Source organism: Plecotus auritus, assembly GCF_963455305.1.
Source record: "Plecotus auritus genome assembly, chromosome: 10".
In the NCBI taxonomy this organism is placed as follows: domain Eukaryota; kingdom Metazoa; phylum Chordata; class Mammalia; order Chiroptera; family Vespertilionidae; genus Plecotus; species Plecotus auritus.
In genome coordinates, this window is record NC_137785.1 from 43,826,624 (window position 1) to 43,853,647 (window position 27,024).

The window sequence follows — 27,024 nt, forward strand, 5'->3', positions numbered from 1 at the left end:
AAGGGTACAAGGAAGAAATAGGGGCCAAATATTGTTACAATTGACGCTGTTCTCTCTATGAAAACTAGGCACAACAAAGACCTCAACATTTCAGCCAACTGTCTACTTATTTTAAGTATTTTGATACAATTAAGTCTTGGTACAATGAATGAGCTTGTACTGTTTCTTACATGTTGTAATGTAATGTGCTCTGTGCCACCTAAACCACTTATGCCTGCCACGTAAAGATAGTCAGTATGTGGCTGAGCCTTGATGTCGAGTCCTAATATAAATGGGTGAGAACATTATGTGGGTGGACAGAACATCCATCCATAACTGAATCAAAGTAGGGGCCCGAGGGGTTTTATGGCTTCATCCATTTTACTCCTTCAAATAATCAAGATCACCACAGACCTTGAGAAGCCCCCCACATGGCTGGTGGGACTAAGAGCACATGGGGGTTCATTTTCAAAAGTTTTCTTACCTAAATGTGTCCAGCGTCTTGTGTTCCAGAACCAGGTTTGTATTTCCAGTCAGGTCAAGGTCCTGTAAGGTAGCAGGCAGGGCCTCTGGGATCAGGATTTCTGTCAAGTCATTACAACTTAGGTCTACAAACTGAGAAAAAAATGGGAAAAATCAAAAGAAAATACATCATAGGTAGTTAATTCTTAACTCTCTAACATTCAGTCTACTACTATGTCCTCCAAGGGAACTTAATTTCTTCCCAGGAATCCACTGAATATACTGTGATCCCTAATTGCTACGTCCTTCTTCCTTACAAGGTCAACTTCATTCACTCTCCTGCCACTCCCCCAGAGGGACAGCATTCCAGCACATGAAAGTACCTGGATCTGAGGCAACTGCAGTATTTCTGGGAAAATGCTGATGTTGTTGGAGTGTGCAACAAGGGTGTGCAGCCTTTTGCAGTTCGCAATGGTCGTGGGAATGGTTTTAAGCTTGTTGCCGCTTAGGTTCAGTTCCTCCAATTGTTCCAATTTATTTAGTTTGCTGAAAAAGAAACACCAATATACCACACTGCACCCGAACGGAGCTGCCATGCAAGTGTTACAGCAGCCCGAGTGCAGAGGTGTCTGGCCCACTGCCAGATGCCTGGCCGTAATGAAATGATGGGAGATACCAGAGAGGGAAGGGCTCCCCAAGGTGCCTGCTGCTGCCAAATCTCAGCCTGGTCTGCCTCCCAGTGTGTTTGCAGGGGCTGAAGCTTCCCTGGCTTCTCTGACAGCTGTTGGATCTTGGACATGAACAGCTTCCTCTTATGTGACTTACAGGGAGTGGCTGCATCAGCATCGGCCTAAGGTTGGTAGATTAGTTGCTTCGCCACTAACTAGTTGCAAAATACTGCATAAGTTAATGTCGGTTTATATCAATATCCTCAGCTATAAAAGAAGCTGAACTAAATCATCACCAAGAGTCTTTTCAGTTTTAAGTATCTACCGTTACCTATACATAACACAATCTATCTTCACTAAACATTATATTGAGTCGTTATTATACATACAGCGCTGTGCTAAGAATGTTAATGCAATGTGATTCACTGTTCCGCTGGATTGAGCAAAGCTTTCTCCACAATAACCAAAATATCTTAAGCTGGCCTAACACCTTTATCTAGATTATTATAAGTTGCTCTAATATAACATACCATAATTTCTATTGCTAGAAAAGCCATAAATACTTTTTAATAATTAAGCTCAGTAAATTAAAACTGCTTTTTAATTACAATCCTATCTAATAAAGAGGTAATATGCAAATTGACCATCACTCCAACACACAAGATAGCCGCACCCATGTGGTCAAAGATGGCCACCACAAGATGGCTGGCAGGGGAGGGCAGTTGGGGGCAACCAGGCCAGCAGCAGGGAGCAGTTAGGAGCAACCAGGCTGGCAAGGGGTGACCGGGCCAGCAGGGGAGGGCAGTTAGGGGCAATTGGGCTGGCAGGGGAGGGCAGTTAGAGGCGACCAGGCTAGCAAGGGAGAGAAGTTATGGGTGACTGGGCCAGTAGAGGAGAGCAGTTGGGGGCAACCAGGCCAGAAGGGGAGGACAGTTAGGGGCGACCATGCTGACAATGGAGGGCAGTTAGGGGTGACCGGGCCAGCAGGGGAGGGCAGTTGGGGGTGACTAGGCTGGCAGGGGAGGGCAATTAGGGGTGACTGGGCCAGCAGGGGAGGGCAGTTGGGGGTGACCAGGCCAGCAGGGGAGGGCAATTAGGGGCAATCGGGCTGGCAGGGGAGCAGTTAGGCGTCGATCAGGCTGGCAGGGGAGTGGTTAGGGGGTGATCAGGCTGGCAGGCAGAAGCTGTTAGGGGCAATCAGGCAGGCAGGCAGGCAGGCGAGCAGTCCTGGATTGTGAGAGGGATGTCCCAGACTGGAGAGGGTGCAGGCTGGGCTGAGGGACACACACACCCCCATGCACGAATTTCATGCACAGGGCCTCTAGAAGTAATATATATTCACTGAAAAAAATTGGAAAAAGGGACAAGGAAAACAGAGGTGGAAAAAAAAAAATCATACTACCAGAGAACTCTGATGACGTTTTGGTGGAGGGTATTCTTGTCCTTTGTCATGCATGAAACTATATTTTAAATTAAAAAACAATGCTGTGTTGTATTTTATAACTTGATGTGTTTTTTTACTTAATACATTTTAAGTGTTCCATATCCACATCTCACGCTGTTCTCTCATACTCCTCCCTGCTCGGATCTGCTACTGCTTTCTGACTTGTGGACAGAAACACAGTGCGTGTCCCTCTCAGTCAGTCTCTTACGGAGTGCCCAGAGCTGTGCTACATTTCGAAAATAGTGCAAAAGAAACAGAAAATTTGGATTATGCCTGTGCAATTATAACATTGTTTAAGAGGTGACCTGACAGTGGATTTATTATTCAGTATAGAACATACATTTTCTTTAATGTACTGCTCCTAAATTCCATTTAGATTTACTATCTGTACCAGAGTACTCTAATTTTATATGATCTGCTCCTGTTCTTGTCTTTACTTCTAACTTATTTTCTTATTTTTAATGTGTTTTACACTTAATATTAACCTGCTTTTGACCCCTCCCACAATATGAGTATCACCAAATTAGGTGGAATTCATGAGTTTCAGAGTATTCATCTGGTATCTCCCAACAGCTTCAAAAACTAATATAACTTGTCAGTGGTCTGCCATTTCCACTTTATATGATTGTGCGTGGGGCCAACTGAATTAATCTCATCAGATTTCAAGGGATCTATCACATTCTGAAATTAAGATTCTGCATTCACTTTAAAAGCCACCATTTAAATACTCGGAGTGATCAGATTATTATGATCTGTGAACGCATAATAATCTGGCCACTCAGTGGATATTTGTATTGATTTCAGAGAGGGAGAGAGAGGGAGGGAGGGAGGGAGGGAGGGAGGGAGGGAGAGAGAGAGAGAGAGAGAGAGAGAGAGAGAGAGAGAGAGAGAGAGAGAAATATCAATGATGAAAGAGAATCACTGATTGGCTGCCTCCTGCACGCCCACCACAGGGGATCAAGCCCACAACCCGGGCATGTGCCCTTGACTAGAATCGAAGCCAGGACCCTTCAGTCTGCAGGCCGACACTCTGTCCACTGAGCAAAACCGGCTAGGGCTAAAAGCCACTGTTTAAATTCTTTTAGGAAGCAGTAACGTTTATCCTGCTTGTCTTTTATGAGCTCTAAATATCTTCTTTCATAAATATTCAAAAAACGTATAATCCCTATCAGTTTTTCTGAGTTTATTACATTTCTAAGAACATTTATAAAATAAAATTAGAATCAAAATATAGTTTTATTGTTTTCATTCAAATAATACCAAACATCATTTCCCTATTGTTTTAGTCTTTCAAAACATGAGTTTTAATATTACCTTCATGGTACAGATGTATTTTTCAGGTATCACATTTTATCAAATGTACTTTGGAAGATATTTATTTTCTACTGACACTGTTTAAAACTTTGACCACATTAAATGTCTCGCTTATGTCTTCTTATGGGTGAAGAAGCCTGGCTATTATTCCTCTCTTCCTCCTGGAAGGCCAACACCTCCAGGCTCTGTGCAGTGCAATGAGCTACCTACATTTATCTTTAACATCCTGCATTTATCATGCAGCAGTGCAATTGCCTATATACTTATCAATTCCCCCAATTTGACTGGAAGTAACTTGAGGACAGAGGCTGTAACTTAATCGACACTGCTTCCCCAGTACTTACACAGTACTTGACATACAGTAGGCATTCAATATATACAGCTGACCCTGAACAAAACGGGTTTGAACTGTGCTCGTCCACTTATACACTGATTTTTTTCAATAAATACAGTTGGCTCTTCATGCCCACAGATTTCCCACCCATGGACTCAACCAACTGTGGATGGGAAACAGCATTTTCACATTCCCAACCACGGTCTACCAGCTGCAGATCAAACATATTGTTTTGCATCCACAGTTAGTTGAATCCACATATGCAAAGGGTCAACTGTAGAGTGAAAAGTTACATGTGGATTATCGATTGTATGGGGGTTGGTTCCCACTAGCACCCAGCTTATTCAAGGATCAACTGTATATAATGAATAAATTAATGGACTCAACAGTACTTTTATGAAGCAGTGCTGACATGAAAAGAGAAAACAATTGTCTCCAGAATTTCTTTAATTTATTTCATAAGCCTGTACTTTTCTAGGCTGAAAATTCTCAGATCATTCATTATCAGCTAACTACAACTAAGAATTAAACACATTTTAACCACAACTTCTCCAGTTACTGAAACGTAACAACTAGGTACAAACATTTTCCCATTCAACTAGTAGAATCTGTAAGTCACTCCACATAAAGCAAGAGTACCTAGTGAGATAGCGGCAATGTAGTCTAACAAATGCAGAACGCCTGTTATTTGTCTGAAATGACCAAAGTGTGCATTCGTTTACCTTGCGGGAAAAGTTTGTAGCTGGTTGTTTGCAAGATGCAAGATTCGCAGGTGTGGGTGCCCGACCAGGACGGGCACACACTGATCTGTCAGGAGGTTGTTGGTCAGATAGAGCAGCTGCAGGGCACTCAGGCTCTCCTCCCCTGCAGAAGCAGATGGCAAGGACTCCAGACTATTTGCGGATGCATTCAAGTACCTGAGGCTGACAGAACACACACATCATCTCCTGCATGGTTATCTGCTGCCTTAGGTAGAAAACATCATGACATCTCAGTAGGGCACACTGCCATTACATGCTCCAAAACGCATGACAAATGAAACTTCCTCCGGGTAGTTTTCTCTAATTGATTCTAACAACCCAAGTTCCTTTTACTCTACTCATGCAAGCCAAACAGACAGGAAATAGACAGGCTTGGTAGTAGTCCTGGGCTTCTGTAGTGGCCTGAAATCTACCTTTGCTTCATCTTTACTATATGTCGCCCCTGAAAGAGTGCTGTTGAGAATCATGTTCACAAATATCCAAACTGTGAAGACACTCTTCAGAAAAATTTTTGTCAGATTTCAACGTCATCGTATTTATTTAGCCAAGCCCCTTGAAATCCCTTAATAATGGGCATAGTGCTGTTTCCAACTGTTTACTGTTACAGACATTATAATGAGCACCTTTGTATCCTCATCAAATTATTTCTTTACACTACATTCCCAGAAGCAAAATTGCTGGGGTCAAAAGATACACATATCTTTAAAATTTTCATATATATTGCCAAACTGAGCTCCAGAAAGGGCAATACCAATTATACTTACAATATGTATTATATATACAAACATTGTTTTTCTTTTTTTTTATATACAAACATTTTTTAGAATTTCCAAAGATTTTATTTTTGCAAAGTCCAACCAAGTGTATTGAGATGTATAAGCTGCCACACGAAGAACAAGCCAGACACTTGTAAGCTAAATGCATTTTCAGCCTTTGCATCTCATGGCACATATAAACTACTGAAATTCTGTGCACACCAAAAAAGATATATTTCTTGCTGATCTGACAAGAAAAAAAGGTATAATTTTGATTCACTTACACCAGAGGGCTTGTGTTGGCTGTTGTCATTATTTTATGTGACAATCTAAGGGAAAAGAGGTCAGTGCCCCTGACTAAATAGTCAGGTATTACATGTTTTAAACATTCTTGCAGCACACCAGTTAAAAACCACTGCTATAGCCTATGTTAAATTACTACTGCTTATCTCTATTTTCTCCATTTCTAAAGTGAAGATAATATTGCCTTCTCCATATTGCAGAAGGCTATAAAAACAAATCTTCATTGAATGGTGGGTGACATACACATTAGGTATACCTGATTATGGGTGTTAAAGTAAGAAAACATATAACTTATTGCTAATTTACAATGAGAAAGCAAGTAACACCTTCTGAAACAATGTTACCTTTAAATGAAGTTTTCAAAGTAGGTAGTAAAAGAGTGATGCAAATAAAGAATAAAACTCAATGATAGCTTGGTAAAGCTAGAAGCAAAAACAAAACTAACTTCAGTGGTATGGCCTTTTCTCCTAACGAGAAAACTGAAAATTGTCAAGGAAGCGGCATGAGAGCACTGCAATTCTCTTTAAAGGTCATCACTGTATTCGTTTTCTGAGAAGAAAGCCTGAACCTTCCCCACCTGTTTCAAACTGTTTACAACACCAAAACTTCCTACGTCTTTGATGATTAATTCAACTCTAGAGTCGAAGATTACCATCTCATAAAACAGTGTCCTGTTTTATTTCACAGAAAGTACAAATGGCTCCACCCAAAGCTGGGCTATGAGGTAAACTATAAATCTAGTTCCAAAGGTCACCCCAATGACAAGCCAGTGCAGCCTGTGTAGCCTAATGACTCTGCTCTTCTAAACAATGTCTCTGGCACTTACTTTAAGGCCTTGGAGAAGAGGGTGTCCGGCAGCCTGGTGAGCAGGTTATGCTGAATATCCAACACCTCCAGAGGGATGTGCTCCACTAGCACTGGGAGGGTCTGCACATGATTGTGTCCCACCATCAGTTTTCTAAGACTCAAGCTACTAAGAATTCTGGAAGTGGGCGGGGAGGGGGCAGCACAAAGAAACAAAAAACTTACTTCAGTCTTCCTTTCTGAGTCTGCCCTTGGCTATTTAATTACATGAGTAAATGAACAGAAACATCGACAGTGTAATCCCTGACAAGCGCCTGAGCCAAGAAAGCAGCCGTGGCCATATGTTCACCCACCACCCACCAGGGAGTCATTACGGTCATCCTGGGAAAAGGGGAGTTAATGAAAGCAACTAGCACAGAACAGATCTAAAAAAATTTCTAGAATAAATCGATTGAGATTTAAGTCTAGACAGCACCAAGAATTGAGTGAATCTATTAATATAGGTAACTATAATAAATTAATAACAAAATTCATTATAACAAAGCCACTATTCTGTGCTTAAAATGTGCTAGGCCAGCCCTAACCGGTTTGGCTCAGTGGATAGAGTGTCGGCCTGCGGACTCAAGGGTCCCAGGTTCGATTCCGGTCAAGGGCATGTACCTTGGTTGCGGGCACATCCCCAGTAAGAGGTGTGCAGGAGGCAGCTGATCGATGTTCTCTCTCATCGATGTTTCTCTCTATCCCTCTCCCTTCCTCTCTGTAAAAAAATCAATAAAATATATTTTTTTAAAAATGTGCTAAGCCACTTAACTATGAGGTTCAGAAGAAATAGTGACTGATGTGCCGAAGATCTCACATTGAATGTAGTCAATGGCAGTAAGGATTTGAACTAAGGCCTGATTCCAAGGTTGCGCTCATGCCTACTCTACTACAAAAGCCTCTAGTTAGATTTGAAACACTCCACTAGGTGATAACTACACATTTTACAACTTATGTAAATGGTATATTCAATGCTTGTGAATATACCATTTACCCCCTCCCAAGCACCTCTCTTTCCCCCCTCTACATGTAGAAATCCCACCATCTTGTATCTTATAATTATTCAAAGTTCTGAATTTCTAAAACATTTTATTCAAAGTTCTGAATTTCTACAACATTTTATTTATACAACGCAGTGATGAAAAGTGAAGGCGAGAATGAAAACATTCAGCACTTGCCGGCCTGGCTCAGTGCTTGGAGCATCAGCCTGCACACCAGAGGGTCTCGGGCTTGGTTCCTGGTCTGGCAGGGGCGGGGGGTGGGGACGCACATACCTGGATTGCAGGTTGAGGGCACGTGTGGGAAGCAATCAATCAATGTGTCTCTTTCACATTGGTATTTCTCTCTCTCTCCCTGCCCTTCCACTCTCTCTAAAAATCAATGGAAAAAATATCCTCACTCCTCGGGTAAGGATTTAAAAAAAAAAAAAAAAAAAAAAAAAAAGAAATGACAACATTGCAATGTCAGCACTCATTACTTCCTAGTTAAGTGTGATCTTGGGCAAGTTACCGAGACACTACAAGCCTTAGTTTCCTCATCTATAAGATGAGAATAACAGCACCTATATAACAAGGCTGTCAAAGGATTAAATAAAAGTAAAGTTCTCAGAACTTTGCCCAGCTCACAATAACTCATCCAATAAAAAGTATCTATTATAAGTATCATAGCACCAACCTATGCCTGCAACCCGTTACGTTTTATCAGTTAGTCCCCTCAACTACCTGCTTATTACTAAGTTTCTTACAGGCCAGCCTATGCATTAGCTGTTACTCTATCACTCACAACACTTCACACTGCCCTGCACTCAGCAGGTACTGAATATTTATTGAACAAAAAATTAAAGTACCTATCCAAAGTAACCCCAATCTAGGAGAGTAATTAAATACATGCATACACACACAGATATCATTATACACATACATAATATATATATTAACACACACTTACCTCACAGGAACCTCCGTCAGAAGATTATAGCTCACATCTAAGATTTCTATCTTCTTTGCTTCACAGGCCCAGTCAGGGACACATTCCAGCTGGTTTCTATCAGAAATAAATCAACACAAGTCATCATTTACGATGACAAGTGGAACTCATTTCATCAGTCTGTAACATACCTGTTAACTGGCCCACGAGCCCCTTGAGGGCAGGAGCACTATACATAAGCACTCTCGGTCCACTACCAGAATGCACTAGGTGCTCAATGAATGTCGCTGACAGAGAGGCAGACAGAGATAAGCACCCAAACATGTAAAATCCTGGATCAATTATACTGCATGCTCAAAGAAAATACAAAGGTTCTCAACAGTAGGAAAGCATACATGTGATGGGATGGTTGAAGGAGAGATGTGGAAAGACTTAATGGGAGAAGTGGCATTTTAAACAAACCTTTTAAGGTGACTACAGGTAATAACTGGGGAAGAAGAATAGCAAATTCTGGGGAAAATGAACAAAATGAATAAAAGTGAGGAAGTAGGGGCACAAGATAACTAGTGGACTAGTGGGGGGCTTCAAAACATTTAAAATGTGAATGCAAATGTTTAGTAGAGCACTGAGCAGACACATAGTAAAAATATTTTTATTTTCAGATATTACTTAGCCTCTCTAGGCCTCAACATATCTACTGATCGTTCGATTGATACGATGAGGCGGAATGAAGTGAGGGCTGTAAGAGATATGCTGATACGGCTACAATGGCTCAGTGAAGGAAGCACTTTGTCTGGAATGGATCAAGGCAAGCTCCCTAAGAAATAGGACATCTGGGTTAGAATTTGAAGAATATTGGACAATGACCTGAAGAGAGGAGGACATTCTAAGAAATAAGGGACAACATGAGTGAGAACACAAAGGCAAGGAAAGAAATGGCATGACATATGTGGGAATAATAATAAGCAGTTTGGGGAAACGGAGCAGAGAGTGGTAAGAAACAGGCTGGAGAAAACGAAATCATGTCCAGAAGACTGAGACTTTACCCTGCAGATACAGGGGGATCACTGAAGGGTTAGTAAGTACGTAAAATGTCAGTTTTGTACTTTAAAAAGGTCACTCTGTGGCTACATGGAGGTCTGGCTGAGATGATTATATTAGTAAAAGGAAGACTAATCAGGAAGCTGTTACAGAATTCCAGACAAGAGGTGATATAGGCCTAAGTGAGTGGTGATACATATGGAAGGGAAGGGAGGGACTTCAGAAGTACTTAGATTTCTTGTACCTCAAAACTACCAAATTATCCACATACATCTTTTAAGTATTAGGAATCAAACAAGCACCACCGTCAAGAAACATACTCACCTGGAAAGTTCTAGAGACGTGAGAAGACTGGGTACTGGATAGACATTCACTGCTGTCAGCCCTAATTGAGAAGCGAATGGGTGTCAGTAACGTTGTCTAAAGAAGAAAGTAACTGAGAGTAAATAAGGAAAAAGTGACATTGTCAGAAAGAAAATAGGCCACCTACTGACATGAACTGAAGACAAAAGCCACTGGGTAACTCACATGAATGGCGTGGTCTCAATGTGAAGACCAAATACAACTAATGAAGGATCGTGTGTACTGCACTGGACTCACACCAGACCAGGAAGTTGTTAATAGTAACTACTGAATTTTTTTTAAAATTGATAATGGGATTTTCACTGGCAATATTTTAACTTTTAACGACAGTACAACATAGATATATAGAAAAGGGCAACAATCCTACGTGTACAGATCGCTACATTTTTACACACGGAACACACACTGTAGCCAGTGCCCGTTACTAGCTCCCAGGAGCTTCCTCTCATCCACCTTCCAGTCTCTGCGCCTCGCCGTCCTCACTCCCTATACCACAGGCTACTTTTGCTTATTTACATAAATTACATACAGTCTGTAAAGTTTTTGATCTGGCTTCATTCATTCCTCATTGCACTTGTGAGATCTGTTCATATTACTGCATATGGGTGTAGTTCATTGGCAGTACGAAACTTTATATGACTGTACCACAATTTGTTTATTCACTTTAAAGTTATGGCACTTAAATCTTTTCGAGTTGGGGTGACTACGAATAGCGCTTCTATGAACATGTTTTCCATGTCTTTTGTGGACTAATATAAGCATTTATGTTGAGTATAAGTTAGGAGAACTGTTGACTACAGGGGGTGCATATACTGAACAGTTTTCCAGGGTGGTTGTACCAGTTTATACTCCCAACAACTGACACTAGTATTTTCAGTCTCTCCTCCTAGTCCCTCTGGTATGTGTGCAGTGGTGTCACTCTGGTATGTGTGCAGGGGTTTCAATTTGCATATCCCTAATGACCAGTGAAGTTGAGTGCCTTTTCCGATAGTAACTGATCATTTGGATAACTTCTTTTGCAAAGCTGAGTCCTTTACTCTTGAGGCGTCAAAACTGCAAGTGTTGATGTGAATTCTTCTAGCTTGTTGAATTTAAGGATTCTGTAAACAGAATAGCTAAGTTCGAAAAAGCCCCATTTAGTACAGTACTGTGACAGAACCATGGTTACTAAGAAGGACTGCATCTATGTCAATAAGGTCTTTTCCAAAGGAGCCAGTTATTCAGATTTTTAGATACATTAAGAATAGAAAATGGTCCTGATAATATTTCCATGACAAAAGACCTACTACCATCTCACGATATCTATGAACAGCACAACACTCATCAGCTGTGACACTATTCTGACCTAATCTCAGCTATCATTTGAAGCTTCTGTAACATGGTTAAAGGCATCAAAAGAATTCCTTCACTATCTTTTATCCTAATAACGCATTTTAGAGATACAGAAAAGACAACGAAATAATGAACACTCTCTTTCACCTATCATGTAGCTTTTAACAAATTTTGACATTCTAATATGCTTCACTTTTTAAATTAAGAATTGAAACACTACACATACCAGGTAAACATCATCCTGAATATTATTTTTATCATTCCCATGGAGTCTTTCATAGTGTTATGGCATACTTATAGCTAAGAAAACAACATTTTTGTGTGTTTTAACATTTGATAATAACTATCCTAGTGTACATATAATTATGCACTTCCTTTTTTTTTTTTTTTACTCAAAAGTGCTTCTGAAATTTATCCATATTAACACACAAAGCTTTAGTACCTTGATTTCCATTGCTGTGCAATATTCTATTATACAAACATGTCATGGCTTAGTTTCCCTATTAATAGTCTTATTTTTTATTTTTTCACTATAACAAGCACAATGCTGTGATAAGCATTCTTGTACACATCTCCTTCTACACGAGTGTCTCTGGGAGGTATTCCAAGCAGGGCCATGTGTGTCTTTAACTTCTCTAACACCAGCACACTGCTCTCCGAGGTGGTTTTACCAACCGCATTCTGACTGGCAGTGTGTAAGGTGCTGCCTGTCCCTATCTTCAATAGCACTTGGCATTATTTTTTTTATTTGATGAGTATAAAATGGTATTATCTAAATTTTAATTCCTCTGACACTTAGTGAAACTGAACATATTTTCCTTTCCTTCTTAAACACAGAAAAAGTAATTATAAACTCTTTGGTAAAGATGAACTCTCCATTAAGAAATGACCTCAACAAATAAGAGGTCTTTTACATTGGAAAATATTCCTGGAGCAAATCACTATCAAAACGAGGGGTTTCTCTTTCTAGAACTGAGGCAGCACAAGGTTTTAGATTAGAAGTTGGCAAAAGGTTAAATATTTAGTAAATATTTGGCACTTAGTGAAGCTCAAAGCATCTTGTAATGTCTTTTTTATGCATATTTCAATCACTTAAGTGTTGACAGCACACTGCAAAGACAAAGCTAGGTCTCAATGAGCCTCAAATTCTACGTTACAGAGAGCGTGAGGACCACCACAGATGCCATTGTTCTCAGAAAGCTCTGATGAGAGCTGTAAGAGAAAAAAACGGAAGCTGGGCAAAGAACTCACTGTTGGAACTGGCGTAGAGGGTCCGAAGGGAGAAGCCACTGAGTGTCAGCTCCCTCAGCTGGTTCCGCTCACAATGCAGCTGTTCCAAGCTACAGAAGGAGCTAAGGTCTACGTCAGTCAGTTGGTTGTCCCGCAAATCCATGTGGGTGATGTATTTATTTCCCTCCAGATTTCCAATTACCATGGTTTTCAAATGGTTCATCCTTAATATTCAAAAATAAGGAAATCATCAGAAATAAAACCTACTAAATGTGCTATCAAAAGAAAAATAGGAGAGGTATGATGTCTTTCTCTCTAAACAACTTAAGAATTTCACTACTTGCTTCATTTGCAAGGTACTAAGTTAAGCTTCTGTAACATGACTAAAGGCATCAAAAGAGAAGTCCTTCTGATTCTAGAACTGAGGCAGCACAAGGTTTTAGATTAGAAACTGGCAAAGGGCTAAATATTTAGTAAATCTCTGACTCTTGGTGAAGCTCAAAGTATCTTGCAGATAGCTGTACCTTTAAGTTCTTTATTTTAAGTCAGATAATCCAGACTGGCAAATACATAACAAGTTAAATAAAGAGAAAGGAAAAAAGGACCATGATCCCACAGAGTTAGTTAACTTCCACCCCAATGCCTAATAAAGTTAGCTAGGGACGAAGGAGTAGGACCAGGGACCAGAAGACGAACATAACCCTCTGGGTTAGTGAGTAGCAAAGCAGGCATGGAGGACCACGGCAAAAGCAAGAGGAAGCAGCCACACTTCCTCCTCCCCTTCTCTGCCCGTTCTCTCTAGTGCTAAGATTCACATTACATTAATTAATGGAGTGGAAAATCATCAGTATCTGTATGGAATAGTTCAAGGGCAAATTATAGAAAATGGCTTCTTGGTTCTCGTCTATACAAGTATATTATTTAAGGCACTCAGGCCTGTTCTCATTTTCTTATATTCCAATACATTTTTTCTATTACTATATCTTTATAAAGATATCAGAGGCTTAGTGTAAATGACAGAACATCTCTTATGTGTCTTTTACAGCTTCCTTTAGGAAAATATAACTATAAATAGAACTCTTAAAAATTATTAGTAAAACCTTTTAACATTTTAATTATAATAAATGGATATCAAGAAGAAACCCAATGATTCAACAGAAAAATGGTCAAGTTTACAGAAAAACACAAACCACCAATCAATAAGCATGAAGAAAGCTCAACCTCAATCATAAAAACTGATTAACACGAAGAAATGCTCTTCCTATCTACTGCACTGGCCATAAGGAAAAAGACGGCTAAAATCCAACAATGACAAGGCTGTGAGGCAATTGGAATTCTCATAAAATGTTGCTGGGAGGTAAGTTAAATAACCTTTGTCAAAGGCAATTTGAAGTCTCTATCACATGGAACATCTATACCTCATTCATAATCTCTGCTATGGATTGAAAGGTGAAGCTTTGTTACATCTTTGGAACTATAGCTTTAAAAGCCTAATGTTTTAAAAAAGTCTTTATAAAGAGAAAACCTAAAGGTCCATCAGAGGTCCAGCTAAAGGAGATATGGTAACAAGTGACCTTACCTTAAATCTACGTGTTTGATATGGCTCATCCTGTTCAGCACCCCTAGGTTTAGGACTTCCAGTCGATTTCCTGCCATAACCACTCTGTCTAACATGGTGAGTTTCTCATATACCTCGGGAATTTGACTAAAGTTGTTGAAGGAAATTCCAAGGGAGGAAAGCTGTTGCAGATTTCCCAATTCTTCAGGCAAAGTAGTCAGAAAGTTGCCATCAAGACAGAGAGTTTGAAGACTATAGGAAGAAAGCAAAACAAGTCTACTTTATGAAAGGTTTTAACTGGAATGGACAGAACTAGAATTATGGATTCTAACTTATGTCACTAATTTTTATGAATCCAATAAATGACAAAATGTCCTAAGTATCTATAGAAACTTATTAATAAGATGGCTTAAACATAACTGACACTGATGGTCCCTCCAACATCAAAAATAGCTGAAGCCTCTGCTGTTGAAACTGAGGGACACTAGTCACTGCTGTAGGTGAGTAACTGCTGCTGACAGAATGCTCATAACACAGGATTTATTTCACTGTGAGAGCACATAGTGCCACCTTCATTCCAAATGCCAGACCAGTCACTTATTCTGCCAGGGACATGAAGAAACTAGTGAGAGGTCATGATACTTACTTTAGGAGACTGCCGATCTGACTTGGCAGGTCGTGAAATCCATTACAGGAAAGGTTTAGCTCAGTCAGCGTAGAAATCTCACATAGCAATACAGGAAACAACCCAAGTTTATTATGGGACAAGTTCAGGCCCTTCAGATGAGAAAATCTAAAAAGCAAAAGCACATATTACATACATATATATATACACACTATTGAATGAGAAAGCAATCTATTTAAATGTTCATCATAGAATTTGTTCCACAAATATTCACTGAGCTCTCACTATGTGCCAAATTGTGCACAGCACAGATGCTAAGATGACCAATGCTCAGTCCAGGCTACAAGGGAACCAGGTCTAGTGTGATGGGAGGTATCTCTTTTCCTTAAAAAGGCAAAAAATCTTGAAGACAAGCTTATGTTGGTACAATTAAGTCATACCGATATACTTGAAATCTTTTCCTTTATTAAATTTCTGCATGCAATGTAACAAAGACCTAGCAACAATTAATCAACTCACAGACACAGGAATAGCTAACATGTAGACCAAATCCCTTTATAAGCAACTTTTTTTAATATTGAAATTATATTGGTTCAAAAGTCACTTGAAATGAATGGGCCACTTATATGAAGCTTAAGACATGTATACTACATATTATGGAGTTTTACTGTAATGTGATCTGATATACAACACGAAATAGTAATTACTAGTGCTTCTATTTTGTTGGTATAAGTGAAAGTATCTATATTGTCTTAGCCAGAGACAGCATTAACCTAAATTGGATCTGCAGAAGTCACTACAGTCATTCTCTTTTGGAGTATTATACTTCACTATATGCTGGTGCAAGATGGTAAGGCTGAGGCGGTGTTCTCCATGATGAAGCTCTGTATCGCCTGCTTCCAGATTTGAATCCTTGTACCTCACACTAATACTCCTCTTCCAAATTTTCAACTCTTGATTTCTGTTTTTGTTTTGTTAATCCTCACCCAAGGATATTTTCTCCATTGACTTTTTGAGAGAGAATGAAAGGAAGGGGGAAAGACAGAGAGATAAACATCGATGTGAGAGAGACACATCGATTGGTTGCCTCTCACATGTGCCCCGTATGGGGCCAGGATCAAGCCTGCAACCAAGGTACGTGCCCTTGACCGGAATTGAACCCACAACCCTTCAGGGCTGATGCTCTAGCCACTGAGCAAACAGGCCAGGGATCAACTCTTGATTTCTGATTGTACTGACATTGAATACTGATTGTGGCCTTGGTGCCTTAACTTCTGAATTCCTAACCCAGCCCTCAAACTAGATTTACCCTATTTTCATAGCCACTCAGAAGAAAATGCTAAAAACCACTTCCTTAAAATTATAGCTTGTTTTTATTTTTTAAATACCAATATTATTAAAACAATGATCTCATTACTAATCATAGGCTTAAACTTGAAAAACTTTGTAAAATGTGAGATAAAAATCATAGAGCTTTCTGTAATTTATTCTTGAAATATCAGTTACTAAGGAAGTATGTAAAATGTCACTTCAATGTGTACTATCTTTTTAATCACCATGTAATTTGATTGCTTTAATTTCCAATTTCTCCCCTCCCCATAAAAGCCCAGACAATTACTTATACCATATATTTATTCACTGCCATCCATTTTCAAAGGGAAGAGGGAGGTGACATGAGTGGAGATTGGGAATGGAAAATGTATTCTTGCCCTGACTGGTTTGGCTCAGTGGATAGAGCGTCGGTCTGCAAACTCAAGAGTCCCAAGTTCGATTCCAGTCAAGGGCATGTACCTCGGTTTCGGGCACATCCCCATTAGCAGGTATGCAGGAGGCAGCTGATCGATGTTTCTAGCTCTATCCCTCTCCTTTCCTCTCTGTAAAAAATCAATAAAATATATTTTAAAAACTGTATTCTAACAAAGAAGATGGAAAATATATGGGTCATACTATAGTCCTTTAGGAGTGAAATACTTCCTCATTAGAAGAGGGAAGTTTCATAGCTAATAAAAGGCTAGAGTCGGCAGTAGCACGTACAAAGAAAAAATAAAAGCCCTAACCTGGGAGTGGAATTCTTTAAATTAGGCCTATTCCCTTTAAGTCATTTATGTTTGATACTTTTGATTCAAAAACTTCCATAAACTGAATCTCTCAATTTACCCTGGCTACATCACTATCAGAAACTTAACAAGATAACCTAGATCAATGGTCGGCAAACTGCGGCTCGCGAGCCACATGCGGTTTGCGAGCCGCGGTTTGCTGCTCTGTTGACTAATGAGTTTGCCGACCACTGCCTTAGGGAAAAACACTTAAAAAACATTTTAGTAATGTACTAATGTCTTTAACCTGAAGTCAAAACTTCTGGGTAAGGGTAATGCCTTACGCAGTGGTCGGCAAACTCATTAGTCAAGAGAGCGGCAAACTCGCGAGCCGCAGTTTGCTGACCACTGATCTAGATCAATGGCAGCTCAATGTTGCCTCTGTAACAGAAATTTTGCATCTATTTTCTGTTTTGTAAAAGGGGAAAGGAAAATGGGAAAATTGTATAAAAAATTTTACTTCCTCTTCAAAAATAGATAATACATAGATGATGGTAAACATACTCACTCCTAAACCACTAAAATATTGATTTTAGTAAAACCACTAAAATATTGATTATGATCCATTTTTAATAAGTTAGTCCGAAAACCTGTTCTCCACATACTTGTAAAGAGTGTCAAGGCCCCCCGGCCTTTCTAATTGCATGAAGTTATGTCGCAAGTTGAGGTAGGTGATATCTTGACTGTAGAAGAGATGCTCAGGAACCTCCTCAAGGCTGTAACATGAGAGGTCAACAGTACTGATTCGCTGGGACACCACCTGAATCAGGTCAAAGAGAAGACCATCTGAGCTAGTACCGAATGCTCTCGCCCAGCACAGTATGGAACGGCATTTACACAAAAAGGCCCAGGTTAAAAAGATGAGAAGAAAAAAAGGTAATGAAATCTAATTATTCACTTATAAAAACCAGTTAATATTTACTTTTCCTAAAACCATAAGCTGCTAGGAATACACAGAGGCATGCTATAAAGTGTCTATAAGCAAAAGATTAAAAATATAAATCATAAAGATGGAAAAGTAACATTTCATGCAAGAAGTTAAGATGATTCAAACTAACTACGAAACTTTGGGAGGCAGTGAGACATTGAAAGACAGTCCTTCTGTAGCCACACGGACTGTGCTACTACAGTTTCTTCATCTGCACTAGTGAAGATAAAGTCAAATAACCAAGCACATAGCACACTGCTTAGCATTCAAAAGATACTCAAAAAATATTAACTTCTCAGGGCAGAAGAATGCAACAGCTGCTAAAAATTGAAACTAGATTTATACCAAGCAGATTTTATTACACAATATAAGTACAGAAAATCCAATAAAACAAAAATGAGATTTATATTTCTATAATAGCATGCTAATAAAACATGGGTTCTGAAAAATGGGTCTAAAAACAAACAAACAAAATGCCACTGCAGAAGTCATTCATGTTCTGAAGACAGGTCATTATATTGAGACAACACTTTATGCAATTACTTAGTTCCACAAAGAAAAACGAGCTAAAATTCTGCAAACAGGAGGATTTAGAAATTGCAATACAACTTTAGAGCACTTGTCATTACGGGCTAAAAAAGTAGAAATTATGCTGCAAAGCTAATTATCCTCAGCATACAGGAATAACCATTTGTGGCAGGATCAGAGGTCATGTCCCATCGTAAGTTCAAATCTGAAGTGGTTCATCAAAGCTGTGCTAAATGTAAACAGACCAAGGAAACTAGGCTACCAGTTAAGGAATGATTCCATCCATCACCAACTATTACGGTCCAAGGAAAGTCATTTGAATCTCATTCCTTCAAGGCCTTACCCTCCACACAGAAATGTCATAAAAGGTAAATGCACCTTAAAATACTTTTGAAAGCATTTTGTACTATCCAAATATAAATAAGTTAAAGACCTGACAATAATTCCTTTATTTCATTCATTATATGAAATAAAAAGGCCTAGAATAAAATGTGTAAGAATTATAATTCACTCTCTTGGGATTAAGTTTAGTTTCAAAATACATTTCTATTGGGCTTCTACATTCTTATCGCCACATCATGACATCTGACATCTTATCACCTTTGATGCTTGCCGTTGCCATCTCTGGTACTCAGCCAAAGTCTCAAAGCTGACATGATAGGTCTGAGCCTGGGCTCCAGCTGAGCTGAATGCAAGGGAGTACTGCCTTCGCTTCACTTCTTCTACCTGAAGAAGAATAGGAAAGAAAACCAGAATCCATTTTTTAAAAATCCTAGTCAAAAAGCAAAGGACAATAACAAGATAATAACTCAATTTTTTAAAATAGGCAAAGGATCTGAATAGACATTTCTCCAAGAACTATAGAGAAACGGCCAATAAACACATGAAATGATGTCAATGTCATTAGTTATTAGATAAATACAAATCAAAACGTCAGCCAAGACCGGTTTGGCTCAGTGGATAGAGCGTCAGCCTGCGGACTGAGGGGTCCCAGGTTCGATTCCGGTCAAGGGCATGTAACTTGGTTGCGGGCACATCCCCAGTGGGAGGTGTGCAGGGGGCAGCTGATCGATGTTTCTCTCTCATCGATGTTTCTGACTATCTATCCCTCTTCCTTCCTCTCTGTAAAAAATCAATAAAATATATTTAAAAAAAAAAACACGTCACATCCACTAGGATGGCTAAAATAAAAAAGACAGGTAATAAGTGTTGGGTAACAAATACCGCAAGGTTGTGGAGATATTGGAACCATCGTACACTGCTGATGAGAATATAAAATGGTTCAACTACTTTGGGAAACAATCTGGTAATTCCTCAAAAGATTAAACATAGAGTAAGTATATAACCCAGCAATTCCACGTCTAAGTATAGACCCAAGAGAACTGAAAACATACATCCATACAAAAACTTACACATAAATTATAGCAGCATTATTCATAAAAGTGGAAACAACCTAAATGTCCAATAGGTAAACATGTAAAAATGTGGTATAGCCATAGTGAAATATTATTCAGCAATAAATAGGAATAAAATATTGATATACACTACAATATGTATAAACCTTGAAAACATTATGCTAAGTAAAAGAAACCAGTCACAAAGAACCATACATTGTATGATTCCATTTATCTGAAGTGTCCAGAATCAGCATGTCAGTAGAGACAGAAGGAGATTAGTAGGTGACTAGGGCTGGGAAATTTATGGCTAAGGAGGGTTGGTTTCCTTTTCAAAGTCATGAAAACAGTCTAAAATTGATTGTGATCATGGTTGTATGACTCCTCAAGTACATTAAAAGACATTAAATTGTACACTTTAATTATTTTTAACTTATTGATTTGAGAGACAGAGACATCAATTTGTTGTTCCACTTAGTTATGCTTTTATTGGTTGATTCATACATATACTGAGTGGCCAGATTATGATGATCTCTGAACGCATAATAATCTGGCCACTCAATGTGTGTATATATGTGTGTGTGTGCGCGTGTGTGTGTGTGTGTGTGTATGTGTGTATATATATATATATATATACACACATACACACACACACACACACACACACACACATATATATATTGGAGGCCCGATGCATGAATTCATGCATGGGTGGGGTCTGGCCAGCCTGGCCAGGGGGAGGGGACATGGGCGGTTGTCCGGCCTGCCTGCTGGTCAAACTCCTGGTTGAGGGGACAATTTGCATATTAGCCTTTTATTATATAGGATATACACTGAGTGGCCAGATTATTATGCGTTCAGATCATAATAATCTGGCCACTCAGTGTATATACATATATACTGTATATATACACACACACATATATTTATCCTATCTAATAAAAGGGTAATATGCAAATTAATCATCACTCCGTCACAAAGATGGTGGCGCCCAAAGCAGCCAGGGCACTGGACGCTGGCAGCGTCACCCCAGCGACGAGCCCCAGTGTCCCGCGCACCCCGCCCCATGGAGTGAGGAAGACAGGTGGGTGGGCCTCTGGCCAGAGGCCAGCCGGGGCGCGTGGGACGCTGGGGTGGCGTCACCCTGGCAATGAGCCCCAGTGTCCCGCACACCCTGGCCTGCGGAGGAAGGACAGGTGGGCCTCTGACCAGAGGCCGGCCAGGGCACAGGATGCTGGCATCGTTGCAGGCCGGGCTCAGAGGGAACCCCCCCCCCCCGCACGAATTTCGTGCATCGGGCCTCTAGTTTATTAATAATTGACGTATACTTTTTTTTTTGGTATTTTTATTGATTTCAGAGAGGAAGAGAGAGAGAGAATGAGATAGAAACATCAATGGTGAGAGAGAATCATTCATCAGCTGCCTCCTGCACAACCCTCACTGGGGATTGAGCCTGCAACCCAGGCATGTGCCCTTGACCAGAATCGAACCCGGGATCCTTCAATGCGCAGGCCGACACTCTATCTACTGAGCCAAACCAGCTAAGGCTATATTTTTTTAATTGATTTCAGAGAGGAAGGGAGAGGGAGAGAGATCAAAACATCAATGATGAGAGAGAATCATCGATTGACTGATTCCTGCATGCCCCCTACCGGGGATTGAGCCCATAACCCGGGCATGTACCCTGACGGGGAAACGAACTGTGACCTCCTGATTCATGGGTTGATGCTCAATCACTGAGCCACACCAGCCAAGAGATTGCTTGATTCTTGTGTGCCCTTACAGGGGTCAAACCCACAACCTTGGTGTTTCAGGACAACGCTCTAACCAGCTGAGCTACCAGGCCAGAACTTTAAATGGGTGAATTGTATGGTATGTTAATTATATCTCAATAAAACTGTTTATAAAAAGCAAATGGATACTTAACAAGTATGCTGAAAGAGTAGAACTCAGTGCATAATCATGAGTAAATTTATTTATGATTCTTTAAATCACAAAATAGTCTGAATTTGATAATTAAGTATTTGTTGAATAAATACATTCTGTTATTCTGGGTGCTGGAGACACAACAGGGGAAAAAACAACAAAGCCCCTCCCTGCTCTCAATGGAGTTTATATTTGAAAGGGAGCAAACACTCTAACACCAAAACTGTGACATGATACAGCATGACATGATATATAATGAGCAATATGAAGAAAAACAGAGCAGGGTAAGGGCTTGGAGGGAACAGGGTGGGTGATCTGAATCATGAGTAGGAAATCAAGGAAGGACTCACTGAGGAAATAACCTGTGAACAAAGACCCTAAGGGGGGCAAGGAGCAAGGCGAGGAAACCTGAGGGAGAAGCAGCAACAGCAAATACAAGTATATGATAAGAGGCAAAGATTCCACTTCAAATGTTAGACTGCTCCAACCCTTTCCCCCAACACTGGGCACACTGGAGGTAGCCGCCTGCCTGCAAGGGGTACCCCGGCCTGCTTTGTGGACTCACCTCCTCCCTTATTTACTAGGTGCTGTGCTAGATGCCATTTCTGACTCCCTCCAGAGTTGAAGTGGAAAGGGAGGAAGGACAGGGAAACTAAAAGCCCAAAGGTTCTGACTAGGCTAGCAGTCATAACCTGACCCCACACTCTCTGGGCCCAGCAGATTTTAAAGGGAATTTAAAAGCCGATTTCAATGGGTCCTTCTGAGGGTTCTTTGGATCATCCCCACCAACCTCAACCCAACCAATGATGGCTTCTCTCAGATCCCTTGACCTGACTAATGAATGTTATTCCAGCAACTGACCACTCCCTCCTCAGACCCAAAGGATTCTGGTGGTCCATTTACAGCCTGTCCTCTGGTAAAGCCTGTTTGCCCCTCCAATGTTCTAAAAGAATCCACCCACTCAACCAATGACTCTCGCTCTCTCTCAACCCATCTGAGTCACAAACTGACAAACCCAAGGAGTACACAATGATCCCAATGCATGAGCTATCACCAAAGCAGTTAGGTAGCCTATCTCTTATCCTCAAGACTTCCTGGTCAGAAGTCAGGACACCAGCCCATTATGCCCCCTTTACTGAAGGAGACCTGTATCAAGCTCTCTTGAGTCCTGTTGAAACCTCTTTCACCAAGCTTGAGGAAAGAGGCAAACCTCCCCGATCCAATTTGGGATGGCAGTAGGGATTCATGGCACAACAGCTTTCTTCAAAGAAAAATTTCCAGCCAAAACCGGTTTGGCTCAGCGGATAGAGCGTCAGCCTGCGGACTGAAAGGTCCCAGGTTTGATTCCGGTCAAGGGCATGTACCTTGGCTGTGGGCACATCCCCAGTGGGGGGTGTGCAGGAGGCAGCTGATCGATGTTTCTCTCTCATCGATGTTTCTAGCTTTCTATCCCTCTCCCTTCCTCTCTGTAAAAATATCAATAAAATATATAAAAAAAAAAGAAAAATTTCCAAATCCAAAAGCCCAACCTATATAGCTTTGATGAAGATGAAGTCTTTTTATAATAACTATATTTATACCTTTGTCTGACATCTAGCTTTGGTATATCATAGCTACTAAATCTTAGTAAGTTGGCTGGAAATTTCCGAGTGATACTCATAAATCATTAGGTTTCTGGTGACAAGTAAAGACTGAATCAAGTGGCAGAAACAAAATAGTTTCAGCAAAAAAGAACCATATTAAAAAGATCCAATAAAATTAAATAATATTTATAACTTTCTATTGTGATGCTCACAACATGAACATTTTTCTTAGTAATAGAACACTGCAGTTGAATGAGTCTGTGTCAAAATAAAGAATCTTATTGAAATGAAGAACAGATATTGGTTGTTTTACAGTAATTTTCCCTTTTAAATATTCACTATGGGATGTTGACACAGAAAAATACAGTCATACAATGTCTAATACTGAGAAGGTTTGTAAATCTCCCACTAGAAGTTAACTTGTCAGCCCTGGCCAGTGTGTCTTGAGTGGTTAGAGGAGAGCCCACGCATGGAAGGGTTGTGGGTTCAATTCCTGGTCAAGGGCACGTGTCTGGGTTGCAGGTTTGATTCCCGGCTCATTGGGTCGCATGCAGGAAGCAACTAATCAAAGTGTCTCTCTCACTGATGTTTCTCTCTCTCTCTCTCTCTCCCCGCCGCCACTCTCTTTTTTCTTTTTCTATTTTTTAAAAATGTATTTTTATTGATTTCAGAGAGGAAGGGAGAGGGAGAGAGAGACAGAAACATCGATGAGAGAAAATCACTGATCAGCTGCCTCCTGCACGCCCCACACTGGGGATCGAGCCCGCAACCTGGGCATGTGCCCTTGACTGGAATCAAACCTGGTACCCTTCAGTCCACAGGCCAACACTCTATCCACTGAGCCAAACCAGCTAGGACTCTCTCTTTAAAAAAAGGCAACGGGAAAAAATCCTTAAGTGAAGATTCACACACAATAAAAAAGTTAACTTGTCAACTCCTCTGGGTAATTGTTAATTTTTGCATTATATATGTTCAGACTACATTGTAAAATGTGCAACTTCAGAATTATTAAATATTCATGGTGAAATATTGCTCTCATCAATTTGTAGTGACCCTCTTTTTCCCTGTAATGATTCTGCATTAGTCTTTTTTGGGAGGTAAATTTTATTGAGGCACAATTTACATAAAATTTGTAGATTTTTTAAAAAACTCACTGGTTCCAAGTGAACAATTTGGTAAGTTCTTATAAATGAATATAACTGTATAACCCCATCACCTCCCAAATTTCCCCTGTGCCCTTTTGCAGTCAATCCCCTGCCCTCCATAACCTGATAACCAGTCATTTGTTTCCTATCATTATCGTTTTCTTGTCTTTTTTAGAATTATACAAATGGCATCATACAGTACAAAGAATTTTTTATACCTGGGCTCTTTCACTTAGATTAATGCTTTTGAGCTTCATCCTTGTTCTTACATGTATTGGTAGTTCATTCCTTTTTATTGCTTAGTAGTATTCCACTGTATGGATATACAAAATGTTCATTCACCAGTCAATGAATATTTGGGGCGGCTTGTAGTTTCGAGCAATTATTCACTTAAAGTCTTTATAAAGATATATGTTCATTTCCCAATACCTAGAAGAACTGGCAGGTCATCTAATAAGCATGTGTTTAACTTTCTAAGAAACAAATAACCAAAAAAAAAAAAAAAAAAGGTTTTCAAAGTGACTGCATCCCAATCAATGACGTATGTGTCCCAGTTGCTCCCCATCTTTGTTAAACTAGGTATTCATCAGTCTTTTTATTTTAGTCATTCTAGTGTAGTATCTGTGATTTTAATCAGCATTTCTCTAATAACCAATGATGATGAGAATCTTTTCATATGTTTATCTGCCATCAGTTTTTCCTTTTTTGTAAAGGGTCTGTTCAAATCTTCAGCTCTGTTTTTTTACTAGGTTACTTGTCTATTACTGTGTTGTTCAAATTCTTTATATATTCTGGATACAAGTCCTTTGCTATATATAGATATTCATGTAAATGTTTTATATGTTACTATAACCATAGCAACTTTATTTTGGTTGCTATTTGACTAGTGTAATTTTTACATCATTTCATGTTCAACCTTCTAAGTTTTAGGTGTCTCTTTTAAATAGCAAGTAGTAAGATTTAAATAACAACAATCTGATATTTGCAATTATTGTGATTACTGATATATTTGGATTTATTTCTATTACAACTTGTGATAATTTACCATGCAATTTATTTTGCTTTTTTTCCAACTCTTTTCCTGTCTTCTTTTAACATGACAGATATTTTATAGTCTCTTTCCCCCCTCTACTTTTAGTATTCATCCTTAAAATTTTTAACTGCAAACTTAATTTTTCTAGTAACGATGAAAGCTACTTGCTGTTTCTATCCTCTTATCCCAAGATTGCATCACACTTTGTTATGGAACATACCACCACATCCTGAATATTGCTCAGGGTAGTTTGCACTCTAGTAGTTTAATTTCATAATTAAAATGTAAAAGTTTAAAACATTTTGTATAATAAATATATTTACCACCATATTTTATCCATTTCTGCATTTATTGTTTCTTATATCAAATATCTTCCCTTTAAATTTACTTTCCTTTGATGTTCTATTTTTTTTCTTTTACATTTTTTTCTTCAGGAGGGGGTTGTTTTTTAGAAGTACATCCTTCAGTAGTTCTTTCGGTGAGAATGTCAGCTTATTAGTCTTTGTCTGAAAATGTCCTATTTTGCCTCAGCTCTCATAAGATAACTCAGCTGGCTATAAAACGCAGGTTGACATTTATTTTCTTTCAGCAATCGTGTAGTCTTCTACACAATTTGTTGGCTTGTCAATTCTTTGTAGGTAATCTTTTTCTCTCTGGAAACTTTTATTATTTGCTCTTTGTCCTTCATGTTCTGCAATGTGTCTAAGTGTAGATTTATTTTTATTTATCCTACTTGGTACACTATATATTTTTTATCTGAACACTCAAGTTTGTCTTTACTTCCAGAAAAATTTCAACCATTATTGCTTTTCCATTCTCCTCTACTCTCTTCTCTGGAACTCCTATTAATGTATACCAGCACCTCCTTTAAGGGCTCTTTTATATTTTTATCTGTGAAATTCTTCAGCACATCAATTAATTATATTAAGTTGTAAAACAGTGGCTTAGATACAGAGTTAGTCCATAACTGGTACAGCAGCTCCACAATGCTACCAGAGACCCAAATGTTTTCTACTTTCCAAATGATCACACTCCGCATATGCTTGCCATTCTCAATCACCATATGACTGCTCCACCTCCAACACTGGGGGACTGTGCTGGGAAGACAAAGTAGGGTAAAGGGTCAAGCCATTCATGTCTGTCCCATTTTGAAGGGTTTTCCCAAAAGTCCCACCTGGAAACTTTTGTTTATATCTACTAGCCACCACTACTTGCAAGGGAGGTTGGGAGGTATAGTTTGTTTGTTTTTTTTATCTTGGTCATACTGCTACCCTAAACAAAATTCTGTTCTATTATGAGGGAAGAGAGAGAATGGCCAAGAATTACTTGAATAGAAGTTTCTTTTTTCTTCCTTGCTCTGTCTCATGTTTCTTCCCCACTAATCCCCAACCTTGCCCTCACTCATTTTCTCCCCCTTTGGAGAAACATTACTTACCTTCTTCATTCATTCCTT

At 39.5% G+C, this 27,024-nt stretch overlaps 1 protein-coding gene across 1 annotated transcript in view; it reads right to left on the reverse strand.

The window, feature by feature from the left end:
- The window catches only part of PHLPP2 (PH domain and leucine rich repeat protein phosphatase 2), an 87,587-nt gene that overhangs the window by 11,351 nt on the left and 49,212 nt on the right, over positions 1 to 27,024 (reverse strand). The window contains exons 5-15 of the mRNA XM_080643484.1: positions 19,091 to 19,216; positions 17,640 to 17,794; positions 14,960 to 15,106; positions 14,335 to 14,565; positions 12,777 to 12,979; positions 10,155 to 10,215; positions 8,811 to 8,906; positions 6,847 to 7,002; positions 4,924 to 5,124; positions 825 to 987; positions 464 to 594 (exon numbers count right to left, since the gene is read on the reverse strand). Coding sequence (XP_080499610.1) covers positions 464 to 594; positions 825 to 987; positions 4,924 to 5,124; positions 6,847 to 7,002; positions 8,811 to 8,906; positions 10,155 to 10,215; positions 12,777 to 12,979; positions 14,335 to 14,565; positions 14,960 to 15,106; positions 17,640 to 17,794; positions 19,091 to 19,216 — 1,670 coding nt within the window. The remainder of the gene's footprint in view (positions 1 to 463; positions 595 to 824; positions 988 to 4,923; positions 5,125 to 6,846; positions 7,003 to 8,810; positions 8,907 to 10,154; positions 10,216 to 12,776; positions 12,980 to 14,334; positions 14,566 to 14,959; positions 15,107 to 17,639; positions 17,795 to 19,090; positions 19,217 to 27,024) is intronic.